The 13,305-nt window shown below is 42.2% G+C and overlaps 1 protein-coding gene across 1 annotated transcript in view; it reads left to right on the forward strand.

Annotated features, from left to right (window-relative positions):
- Positions 1-13,145, forward strand: part of HYDIN (HYDIN axonemal central pair apparatus protein) — a 431,283-nt gene extending 418,138 nt beyond the window's left edge. Inside the window, exons 85-87 of the mRNA XM_089902455.1 lie at positions 949-1,179; positions 10,448-10,672; positions 12,271-13,145. Of these exons, the coding sequence (XP_089758581.1) occupies positions 949-1,179; positions 10,448-10,672; positions 12,271-12,753 (939 nt within the window). The 3' untranslated portion in view covers positions 12,754-13,145. The remainder of the gene's footprint in view (positions 1-948; positions 1,180-10,447; positions 10,673-12,270) is intronic.
- The last annotated feature ends 160 nt before the right edge of the window (positions 13,146-13,305 follow it).

The following is a 13,305-nucleotide window of genomic DNA, read 5'->3' on the forward strand; positions in this document are numbered from 1 at the left end:
CTGACTTCAACCCAAACACATAAATGATTGCTTTAAATGTAAAAGACTAAACACTCCAATTAAAATACAGAGGGTATCAGAGCACTCTCAATTTAAAGACAGGAAGAGATTGAAAGTAAAAAGGCAGGTATGTAAAGAACTATTACCACCTACTGTAATAAGATAAACAGCTCAAGGTATTAAAAAAAGCAAAAAACTGGAGTAGACTCTACGTCACAGAAGTAAATATGTGAATGACCAAGAAGGGCACGAGAAAATGCTCAACATCATCAGTCATCCAGGGAAAGAACTGAAAAAGGGGAGCAGCTTATCAACAGGTCAGACACAGGGGTGAGGGGACAACGCACTGCAGTTACAAGTGTGAGCTCTGGAGTCAGGCCAGCCTGGGTTCAAATCCTGGTTGTGATACTACTCTGCAGGTGACAAGATAATAACTTGCTAAGCCCGTTTGCTCATGTTTAGAAAAACCGGTGAGGGGAATAGTCATGTTGCCTACAAGCTGTATGAATTAAATAAGTACTTCCAGTGCCTAGTACACAGTAATCAAGTGTTAGATGATATCATTATCATTATTGTTATTATTAACTATTTCAGCAGCAGCAGGAATTGGAGTGAAGCCCACCACAACATGAACCTCTTGAGGTCTTGCTTGTTCTCCAGGGCCACTCAGCTGTCCCCACTGGGGACACCGTCTTCAGCTCTAGCCTCTCCTAAAGCAACCCAGGCTCCTTCATGCTCTCTCACCTGGGAGAAGCCAGAGCGGAATACCTGAAGAGAAGGGCTGGCTGGCAGGGTTCACAGGGGCTGGGAGGGCCTGTGTCAGCCTGGTCCCTGTGCTTCATGCGTCCACGCACTGCGAACAGGGAGAAGGATCGTGTAGACGGCAGAGGACCCTGGGCTAACCCCTCTGCTCTGCCCCACTTCCTCCCACTCTCTCTGTGAACCCAGGTGATCTTCCGAAACGAGGTGACCAACGAGTTCCTATACTACACGGTGAGTTTCAAGGTCATCCCTTCAGGCATCATCAAAACCATCGAGATGGTGAGCCCTGTCCGGCAGAGCACGTCAGCCTCCATCAAGGTGGAGAACCCCCTGCCCTACTCGGTGACTTTCTCCACGGAATGCAGGGTGCCCGACATCAGCCTGCCCTCCCAGTTTGTGGTGCCGGCCAACTCTGAGGTATGGCCCTGCCTGCCAGGGGCTCCCTGCCCCCATATCCGTGCTGGAGGCTCTGCCCAGGGGCCTCTGGATCCACGTTCTGCATCCCTTAGTTGGGCCAGCCTTGGCGGTGGTCGGGAGGGCAGGGGATGATCGACTGGTCGACAACACTCCTGTTCTCTCCTTTCCTCTGCTGCCCAAGTCCTCACATAAACCAGGGCCACATAGAGCTTTGGTTCAGGCATGTAAAAGGGACTTGTCTCTATTATGTGTTTGTTTGCCTTACTCAAATTTAAAATATTCTTCTTGTTTTTCCTAATTACATAAGTCACATAGAATATATGTGGTGAAAAGGACAGCAAGGGGCACATAATAGCGTATCAAGTGTACAACACACACATTTGTCTATGTGCTTGTTTATGCGCAGATCACTTCAGGGAGGTGGCACAAGAAGGCTTTGACAGTGGTTGGGCAGACATGGCCCGGAGTTATGAACTGGCGGGAAGATAAATGCTCTTTTCATCAGTTTGTCACTCCAAACTCTCACTGTCCGGATTCCATCAAGATCTCTTCTGTTTCCCCAACTTCAGCCCACCAGGCCTGTTCCCTGCACTCCCACTCTGTCTCTTCCTTCACTTTCAGAATCTAGTTATCTGTTTCGTTCTTCAGACAGGGTCTCCATGCCCTTTATTTTATTGTATTTTTATATTTTTCACTGTGAACTATACAGAAAAGTATATAAAACATACATATACATATATGTATGTGTACATATAAACATGTATATGCATGCAAACATGTTTGTTTAAACAAAAAATTATGAAATAAGTATCTGTTAAACCAATACCCAGGCCAAGAAATTAAAACTTGCCACCTCCCCAGACACCCCTCTCCCTCACTCCTAAAAGTTGCCACTATCCTTATTTTGTAATGATCGTGTCTTGCTTTTAAGCAATATAGTTTAGTTTTGCCTGTTTTTGAACTTTATGCAAAAGAAATCATACTATATACATTCTATAATGTTTTATTTCTTTCGCTCAGAGTTGTGAATTGTGACGGTCCTCCATGCCGTTGCCCACAGCTGAGGTTCATTCATCCTCACCGCTGTAGACTATCCTAAATGACTAGACCACAATTTAGATATCCATCCTACTATGGCCAGACATTTGTGTTGGTTTCAACATTTGGCTATCGTGGAAAATGCTGCTATGGTTCTTTTTGCACAAGCGCCCTCTTGATGCACATGCGCCTGTATTTCTGCACAGTGTACACCCGGGAGTGGAATCCCTGGGTCATAGGATGTGCCTGCCTCTAACTGCCAATCAGTAGATAACTGCCAATCAGCAATGCGAGTTCACCAACCCTTGGTATTGTCAGAATTTTTTAAAGTTTACCAATCTGATAGACTCCTCATAAACTGATAACTCCCTTTTTACATACAGATTGATTTTAGTTGCGTAATAGTCTGTGTAGGAGATTTGCCTCTGTGCTCATGAACGAGAATGGACCACAGTTTTCCTTCCTCATACTCTTTGTTCAGTTTGGGTGTCACTTTTGCTAATTTTCTCACTTTCTCAATTCTGTGAAAGAGTTTATAAAAGATTGAAATTACGTCTTCTTTGAACTCACTGGTGAAGCCACTGAGAATTGGTGTTTTCTTTGTGGGAAGATCGTCTACTACTGATTTAATTCTTTCAGTGGGTTATTGGACTATTTAGATGTTCTGTTTCTTCTTGAGTCAGTAATAAGAGCACTTCCATTTCATCGATATACTGAAAATATTGGTATAACATTGTTACTATCCTCTTATTACCTTTTTTTTTGTTTTTTGATTTTTTTTGGTACTCAAAAAACCCTCATTTTTTAAAATTAATTTTTATTGGAGTATAGTTGCTTTACAATGTTGTGTCAGTTTCTGCTGTACAGTAAAGTGAATTAGCTATACATATACGTATATCCCCTCTTGTTTGGATTTCCTTCCCATTTAGGTCACCACAGAGCATCAAGCAGAGTTCCCTGTGCTGTACCGTAGGTTCTCATTAATTATCTGTCGTATACATAGTAGTGTATATGTGTCAATCCCAGTCTCCCAATTCATCCCACCCCCGGTATCCATACATCCGTTTTCTACATCTGTGTCTCTGTTGCTGCTTTGCAAATAAGTTCATCTGTATCATTTTTCCAGATTCCACAAATAAGTGATATTATATGATACTTGTTTTCCTCTTTCTGACTTACTTCACTCATTCTCTAGGTCCATCCATTTCTCTGCAAGTTGCACAATTCCGTTCCTTTTTATGGCTGAGTAATATTCAATTGTATATATGTACCACGTCTTCTTTATCCATTCTTCTGTTGATGGACATTTAGGTTGCTTCCATGTCCTGGCTATTGTTAATAGAGCTGCAATGCACATTGGGGTGCATGTGTCTTTTTGAATGGTTTTCTCAAGGTATATGCCCAGTAGTGGGATTGCTGGATCATATGGTAGCTCTATTTTTAGCTTTTTAAGGAACCTCCATACTGTTCTCCATAGTGGCTGTATCAATTTACATCCCCACCAACAGAGCAAGAGGGTTCCCTTTTCTCCACACCCTCTCCAGCCTTTATTGTTTGTAGAGTGTTTGATAATAGCCATTCTGACTGGCGTGAGGTCATACCTCATTGTAGTTGTGATTTGGAGTTCTCTAATAATTAGTGATGCTGAGCATCTTTTTGTGTGTTTGTTGGCCATCTGTATGTCTTCTTTGGAGAAATGTCTATTTAGGTCTTCTACCCATTCTTCGATTGAGTTGTTTGTTTTTCTTGATATTGAGCTGCATGAGCTGTTGGTATATTTTGGAGATTGATCCCTTGTCATTTGCTTTGCTTGCAAATATTTTCTCCCATTCTAAGGGTTGTCTTCTCGTTTTATGGTTTCCTTTGCTGTGCAAAAGCTTTTACGTTTAATTAGGTCCCATTTGTTTATTTTTGTTTTTATTTTCACTACTCTAGGAGGTGGGTCAGAAAAGATCTTACTGTGATTTATGTCAAAGTGTTCTGCCTGTGTTTTCCTCTAAGACGTTTTTTAGTGTCCAGCCTTACTTTTAGGTCTTTAATCTATTTTGAGTTTATTTTTGTGTATGGTGCTAGGAGGTGTTCTGATTTCATTCTTTTACATGTAGCTGTCCAGTTTTCCCAGCACCATTTATTGAAGAGAGTGTCAAAAAAAAGCTTCATTTTTAATTTAGCTTTCTGACTCTGTGCTTTTGCCTTCAATACTTTCTCAACGATTTTCTTCTCCTCAATAAGGAGAGCATGTTTGATCCTGTCACTGACACATTTAGCACACAGGGAGCTACCAGAGGCCCGGCTGACGTGTTTTTTCATTTTAGACAACCTCATAAGAACTTTAGGTCTCACAGCACGAATCTTATGACCTTTTTTATGTGACGTCCCCTTTTCATTTCTAGTATTGGTTATTGTGCCTTCTCTCTTTGTTTCTTTTTTTTTTTTTCTCTTTGTTTCTTGATCAACCTTGCTAGAGGTTTCTCAACTGTTTTTTTTTTTTTTTTTCCAAAAAAGCATCTTTGGGCTTTGTTGTTACGCTCTATTGTATGGTTGCCTTCTAGTTGATTGATTTCCACTCTTATCTTTGTTATTCCCTTCCTTCTGCTTCCTTTGGGTTAGTGTTGCTTTAACTAATTTCAAAGATAAACACTTAGGGAATTAACTTGTAGTCTTCTTTATTTTCTAATATACACACTTAAGATTATAAATCTCCCACTAAGTACTGCTTTAGCTGCAGCATACAAGTTTTTATATTTCTATGTAGTATTTTTTATCATTAAGTTCAAAAGTGTTCTAATTTTCACTATTATTAATACTTCTTTTTTGACTCCTGGTTTATTAGAAGTTTCTTAATTTTCAAAGATGTGGATTTTTCTAGTTACCACTTTTTAAAATTATTTTGTGGTCAGAGAATATATTCAGTATTATTTCAGTACTCTAGAATTTTTTTAGACATGCTCTATGGCCCAATATAGTCTTTTTTAAAAATCCTCCATCTCTTTTTGAAAAGAATGTATTTGCTGTTTTGTTGTTCAGCTTTCTTTACCCTTACTGATAGTTTTGTCTGCTTGTTTAATCAGTTTTAGGAGAGCATATTAACATAGACTACTATGATTGTGTATCTGTCTGTCTTTGTAGTTCTGTCATGTTTTGCTATATGTATATACTTTGAAGCTATATTACTAGTTAAATAAAAATTATAATATCTTTCTGGTGACTTGAAACTCTTTTCATTATAAAGTGATCTTCCTTGTCTGTAGTAACACTTTTTGCCTTAAAATCTATTTTGTCTAATATTAATATAGGTTTCTTTTGGTTAGCATTTGCATGGTGTGGGGTTTTTTTAATCATCATACTTTCAATCTTTCTCTATCCGTATAAGCTAAACGTGTCTCTTATAAACGGTGTACAGATGAGATGGATTTGGTTTTTTAACCCAGTATAGCAAGGCTTCCTTTTCACTTGAGCATTCACATCATTTATATTGAGTGTAAATAGTGACGTATTCAGGTGTACATGCAAATCTGTACTTTCTGTTTATCCTATCTGTTCTATGTTTTCTTTTTCTCTTTGTTTTGTAGTGATCTCTTCCTGGCATGTCTTCATTGTCTATAGCAATATTATTCTGCTCATCATTCACCTTTTTTATTCCTTTTCTGTTGTTCATTCTAACTTTTTCCATGCTTTTAGAAGGAAAAGGTGGCCCTGGATACCTTTTGTAGCTTCACGTAACTAAGATTCTCTCTTCTGTTGTTACCACAAATATTTTTTAAAATACAGCTTTGTACTTTTTAGGGTTTTTTTTCTTTTTTCTCCCCACCTTTATCTGAGCTTTATCTTTCCTTTGCCCTAAGTGTCTCAGTCACAGTCAAATAGATTCTACTCTCAGAGGTTTCTCTCAGCACAAGGTTTTGTCTTAGAAGGTAGTTTAAGTAACTTGGTTTTAAGCTGCCCCACGTCATCCAATCTTATTGTGACATGTTTGCAGTGAGCGATAAACTAGAGCCTGAGATCATCCTTCCAGCTTAGGCTGCTGTTTGTTGTCAGTTGTCCCGTCAAGTTTCCCAGGTTGAGTGGGACCCTCAATCTAGGGTGATTCTCCGGCTCTCAGACTGATGTTCCTTTGCTGTCTCTCCCACTCCTCCCAGACGGTGGCTTGCTCACACCAGTCTCATGGCTGTGAGTAATCAGCCCTACTCACCCATCTTTTGGAGTTGGTAGCTTATCTTTTCACTTAGTTATGTTATAGATGTTGCCGTTAAGCTGGTTGGTCTGAGTGTTTTGTGGGGGTTTGGGAAGACTGTGCGGCGGCCGCTGCTATCATCTTGCTCAAAACCTGACTGGCTTTAATGTATGACGTGAGGCAAGAGTCAAGTTTCCTTTTTCTCCAAGTGAATATAAATCATCTCAGACTGTGTTACTACAAAGACCGTCTTTTCCACACTGATTTACACGGCCATTTGTGAAATAAATCAAGTGTCCATATATGTATGGATCTGTTCTAGGTTTCCTATAATATAATAATGACTCAATTTCTGAACTTGTACCAATACCACAGCATCCTAACTATTACAGTTTTATAGTATAGTTTGATATATGGCCAAGCAAGCAATCACTCTAGCTTTATATTAAGACTTAATAATCTCTTATATTCTTTTTTTTCAAGAGTACCTTGGCAAGAATAGCATTGCATTTTTGGCCCTTTGCATTTCCATATATATATTTAAATCAGCTTGTCAAGTTCCTTAAAAAAAAAAAAACTCTGTTGGGATTTTGATTGGGATTAAATTAAGTCTATAGATTATTTTAAGAATGTATAAGTTTTCTGGGGTATTCCCTGGTGGTCCAGTGGTTAAAACTCCACGCTTTCACTGTCAAGGGCCTGGGTTCAATCCCTGGTCGGGGAATTAAGATCCCACAAGCTGCGTGGTGCAGAAGGAAAAAAAAAGAATGTATAAGTTTTCTGTTGATCCACAACAAATTATTCCAAAACTCAGCAACTTAAAACAACAGACATTTATTACCTCCACAGTTTCTGAGGATCAGGAATCTAAGAGCAGCTGCCTAACCGGGTGGTTTTGGCTCAGGGGCTTTCATGAGGATGTCAGTTGTCAGCCAGGACTCTAGGCATCCCTAGGCTTGACTGGGGCTGGATAATCTGCTTCCAAACTCACTCATGTGGTTGGTTGTTGGAAAGGTCCTAGTTCCTTGCTGGCTGTTAGCTGGAGGCTTCAGTTCCTCACCATGTGGCCTCTCCCGCGAGCTGCTTTCAACGAGGCAGCTCACGTACCTTAGAGTGAACGATCTAAAAGAAAGTGAGGGGACTTCCCTGGTGGCGCAGTGGTTAAGAATCCGCCTGCCAATGCAGGGGACCCAGGTTTGATCCTGGGCCGGGAAGATCCCACATGCCACGGAGCAACTAGGCCCATGCACCACAACTACTGAGCCCGCACGCCACAACTACTGAGCCCGCGTACCACAACTACTGAAGCCTGCATGCCTAGAGCCCGTGCTCTGCAGCAAGAGAAGCCACCGCAATAAAAAGCCCGCACACCGCAACAAAGAGTAGCCCCCGCTCACCGCAACCAGAGAAAGCCCGCGCGCAGCAACGAAGACCCAACGCAGCCAAAAATATTAAAAATTAAAAAAATAAAAGAAAGTGAGGCAGCAAAGAAGAAAGAGCATGCACAAGACAGAAACCACAGTCTTTTCCTCTTAATCTCAAAAGTGACACGCCATCTCTTCTGCCACATACTTGTGGTCACATAGACCAACCTGGTTCAGTGTGGGAGAGGACTATACAAGGGTGTGAATACCAGCAAGTAGGGGTTACTGGGGGCCATCTTGGAGCCTGTCTGTCATAGGGGAGAATTTGAATCTTTATAGTATTGAGATTTCCAATCCATGAGCAAATCTCCATTAAGTCTTCTTTAATTTCTCTCAATAATGTTTTTCATTTTCTATGTAGAGGCTTTACTCATCTTTTGTTAGATTTATTTCTAGGTTTTGTATATTTTGATGCTATTATAAATAGCATCTTTTTAAATTTTCATATTCTAAATATTTGTTGCAATCATTTAGAAATATAACTGATTTTTGTATATCACCTTTTACCCAAACATCTTATAAATAAAATTCACTTAATAATAATTCAAATTGTAGATTCTTGTATTTTGTACATGTACAACCATATCATCTGTAAGTAATTACAATTTTGTTTCTTCCGTTCTAAACCTTTTCCTTTAAGTACTTTTTCATGCCTTATAGGGCTATCCAGGACCTCCAGAACAATGTTGACCAGAAAGGCAACAGAAGGCATTGTCTTGTTCCTGATCTTGAAGGGAAAGCTTTCAAAGTTTCACCATTTATTATGATGTTTGTTTTGGGTTTCTTATAGGTACCCTTTATCAGATTAAGGGTATCTCCTTCTATTCCTAGTTTGCTAAGAGCTTTTTTAAAAACACTATGAATGGATGTTGAGTTTTATCAAAAACTTTTACTGCATCTAGTGAGATGCTCATTTGATTGTTTTCCTTTTAATTTGTTAATGTGGCAACTGATTGGTTTTTCCAGTGTTAAAGCAACTTTTTATTCATGGAATAAGCCCAACTTAGTCATGTAGTATTCTCTTTTTTATATGTTGCTGGATCAGTTGGATAACATTTTTATTAGACATTTTGTATATATGTTCAGTAGGGAAACTAGCATCCCATTTTCCTTTCTCCTTGTTGGATTCTGATGTCAAGTTGAGGTAGGTTTCCTCTTTTTCTTTTCTCTGGAAGAACTTGTGGAATATTAGATTGGTAGAACTTAAAAGTAAAGCTTTGTGATCTGGAATTTTGTTAAGGGAAATTTTTTGATTTATTATTGATTAAATATCTTTCATGGTTACAGGACTATATGGGTTTTCTTTATCTTTTTGAGTCTGTTTCTGTAATTTATATTTGTTTATACATTTGTCCATTTTCATCCAAATTTTTTTAATTGTGGTAAGATCATGTAAATTTTTGTACTGTATTCTCTGTTAAACATCGGCAGTAATTTTAGTGATATCCTCTTTACTTTATTGTTCAGGAAGAAGTAGTTTTCTTTTTTTTTTTTTATAAATTTAATTTATTTTATTTTTGGCTGCACTGGGTCTTCATTGCTGCATGCGGACTTTCTCTAGTTGTGGCGAGCAGGGGCTACACTTCGTTGCAGTGCACGGGCTCCTCACTGCAGTGGCTTCTCTTGTTGCGGAGCACGGGCTCTAGGTACTCGGGCTTCAGTAGTTGTGGCTCACGGGCTTAGCTGCTCCGTGGCGTGTGGGATCTTCCCAGACCAGGGCTCAAACCATGTCCCCTGCATTGGCAGGCAGATTCTTAACCACTGCGCCACCAGGGAAGCCCAGAAGTAGTTTTTAAAAAAACAAAAACAAAAACAAAAACAACAATACCTACTCATGATAAAAACAAAATTTTAACCCTACAAAAGTACATGAAATAGAAAGTAAAAGTCCCCACAGTCCCATTTCCCCCATCCTAAGATAACTACTGGTAACAATTCGACATACCCTTGTCTCTTTTCTGTACATACATAGACATAATCTTCTTCACAAAAATAAGCTCATATACATTTCTAGAGCTTTATATACATTTCTAGAACCTTCCTTCTTCCACTTAAAATATTACCAGCACCTTTTATTTCAGCGCTTAGAGCTTTGCCTCTTCCTTTGTAATGGCTACGTAATATTCCACTGACGTGAATAAAGAATACTTTATTTACCCAGTCTCTTACTGCTGATGCGTTTGAATTGTTTCCCTTGTTTTGCTATTATAAGCAGTACTCCTTGGTTCTTGTTTTGTTTTGCTTTGGATGATAATAGAGGAAGGAGAAGGCCTCCCCCAAATGATGATAGGACCCAGGAAACTGTTCAGAGATGGGCTATGAGCAAAGAAAGAACTGCCTGACCTTCAGGCCTCCTGCCCCTCCAGCCCACCCACCCCCATCTCCATAATTATGCTTCTCAAGAGAGGATCCAGTACCTTTTTTTAGATTCAAAGAGATTCCAGATATAGAAATACCCAGACTAGGGAAAGGTAGAAGGGGTCCAGAGGAGGAAAAGTGGGCTGGTTTGGACAGAGGTCCCCCAGGCTCACGGTCAGTATGAGCATCCGCTACCAACCTGCTGTGAGGTCACCGGGGGGCAGAGGATGGGTCAGACGCTCAGCGTCACCCGAGCCTTCGTCTTCTCTTGCAGGGCACATTCTCATTTGAATTCCAGCCCTTGAAAGCTGGAGAAACCTTCGGGAAACTAACACTGCACAACAGTGATTTGGGTTACTACCCATATGAGCTCAGTTTGAAGACCACGCCAGCACTGCCTGAAAAGCCTGTCCACTTCCAGGCTGTTCTCGGCAGTGGCCAGAGCATCTTTGCCAAGTTCACCAATTACGCCCGGCAGAAGACAGAATACTACTGCAGGGTGAGCAGCCCCTGCCTCACCCTCTGCCCTATGCTTTCCAGAAGTCTGGGCTCCAAAATAGTGGGAGGGGGACACGGCGGGTGCAGAAATGTGAAACTCAGACCCAAGTGCTTTATCTAGTTGGAAACTCCCAGCTAGAAACAAAGAGTACCAGGCCTGGGTTCTTCCTCACAGACTTTCTAGCGTAACAAGCTGGGGTTGGGGTAGGGGGAGTTTTGCTTCCCACAACATACTCAGTGGTCAGTACAGTGAGACAATAGAGCTTAGTGGTCGTGAGTATCAGCTGTGGAATCCAGCAGACCTGGATTTGAATCCTGGCTTCACCGTTTACTCTTTGTATGAATAGTTTACTAACACTCTCACAGGATAGCTGTCAGGATTTTTAAATAGGTATATAAAACGAATCCTGGCCCATAGTAAGTGTTCCATATGTGTTAGCTATTAAATCAGTGTGAATATAGGATTAACTACTGAAACAGAAAGCCCCGCAAACCAACAAAATAGTAGTTTATTCCTCTCTCAGATAGCAGTGTCGGCATAAGCAGTTTGGGCTGGAATGGCAGCTCCGTGACATCAGGCACCCAGACCCTTCTTTCCTGATGCTCTTCCCTCTATAGGGAGTTGCTGCGGTGCACACAGGCCAAGATGGTTTACTGTGACATCCACATTGCAGCCAGCTACCTGGGGAAAACGGGGAAGCTGCATACGTCACTGCCACTCACATTCCACTGAAGAAAACTTCATGTGACCACACCCAGCAACAAGGGGAGCTAGGAGTGTAGCCTTACACTGGGTGGCCGTGTGCTCAGTTATCATCAGAGTCCCATGGCCATGGTCACAAGGCATAGGCTCTATTTTTAACTGAGGTATAGTTGATGTACAGGATTTTATAAGTTTCAGGTGTACAACATAGTGATTCATGATTTTTAAAGAGGCATAGGCTCTTGATCATCCCCATCCGTCAGGAGAAGCCTGGTTATTCTGTAGTAACAAACAGCCCCAACATCTCAGTGGCTTAAAACAACAAAGGTTTGCCTCCCATTCGTGCTTCTCTATCCAGGGAAGGTCAGCAGGGGACTCTGCTCATCACAGCCACCCGGGGATCCAGGCTGAGGGGCAACCACTATCTCAGATGTTTCCAGTCATAGCAGCAGAGGGGTGAAAAGACCCCAGAGGGACTTGCTGTGGCAAATAAATGCTCTAGTGTGGAAGGGACACCTTGCACTTCTACTCTCAACTTATTGTCCAGAACTAGTCCCACCCGTCCACGAGGAGCCAGAGTCTCCGGTCCTCCAGGGGCAGTGGAAGGAAAGAAGCACGGGATACGGGGGGGCAGCACCCAGGGCTGCCGCCCATATCATTCCGCTGTGTGTCTATTTAACATCTCTTGGCCTTGGTTTCTTTGTAGTAAAACGGGGATAAACTAGTAACACCTACTCTTCAAGGGAGTTTTAAGGGCACAGCTTTTGTATAACCTGCCCGTCCTCACGCAAGTGTAGGTTGCTCATGTCGGAGGGTGGAGGGCTGGGGACGGAAATGAACTGCTGGTTTGCTCTTCAGAGTCCTGGGTGAGCCGAGTGCGTTTGTTCTCCTTTCAGACCGACTGTCCAGACTTCCACACGGAAAAGTTCATCTCCGCGGCCCCCGGGGTGCAGGGCGGCACCGAGGTGAGTGTGGAGGTGTACTTCGAGCCCAGCCGCCTGGGCGAGAGCAAGGGCATCCTGAGCCTGTCATCACTCGTGGGTGGCGAGTACATCATCCCCCTCTTCGGAGTGGCTCTGCCACCCAAGCCGCAAGGCCCCTTTCTGATCCGAGCCGGGTACAACATAGTCATCCCCTTCAAGAACGTCTTCTACCACCCGGTCACCTTCTCCTTCACGGTGGAGAACCCGGCCTTCTCCGTGCGCGCCGTAGACTCCGTGAAGCCCAAGAAGATCAACAACATCACGGTCTACTTTGGAGGAAACCCATCAGGCAGCAAAACACCCATCACCAGCAAGCTGATTGTAGGCTGCCCTCCCGGCGAAGGCAGCGACACTGGAATTAAATGGGTTTATTACCTGAAGGGGATCACCCCTTAGTGGGAACCAGGGCCCGCGGCATCATGGAAAAGCCGTCTCCTCAGCCTTAATACCTATGTGTGGTTCTAGCCCTGCGAAGAATAGAGAAAATAATCAGAATTCTAAAGGTACTGTTTTATCTTCCAGTTCAATTACAGGGGCACTTATTTCTGCATTATATGAATTCCAGATATCTGTATGAAATATAGATATTCCATATTAAACATGGTAACTACACGAAACAGCTATATTTTACTTGACAAGGGCAAGTCTCTTCATTTAGTTTCTTAATATATCTCCAAAGCCCAAGCACTACGTAATAATGCTCATGTTTAATAAGATGACACAGGTCTTACATCCATGACCTTCCATCATACAGCACTTAGCAGTGTATGACTCTGGGGCCCCTTTTTTTTTTTGCGGTACGCGGGCCTCTCACTGCTGTGGCCTCTCCCGTTGCGGAGCACAGGCTCCGGACGCACAGGCTCAGCGGCCATGGTTCACAGGCCCAGCCGCTCTGCAGCATGTGGGATCCTCCCGGACCGGGGCACGAACCCGCGTCCCCTGCATCGG

This window comes from Delphinapterus leucas, chromosome 20, assembly GCF_059928025.1.
Source record: "Delphinapterus leucas isolate spDelLeu-1000000601 "Yukka" chromosome 20, BTC_Dleu_Yukka2, whole genome shotgun sequence".
Taxonomy (NCBI): domain Eukaryota; kingdom Metazoa; phylum Chordata; class Mammalia; order Artiodactyla; family Monodontidae; genus Delphinapterus; species Delphinapterus leucas.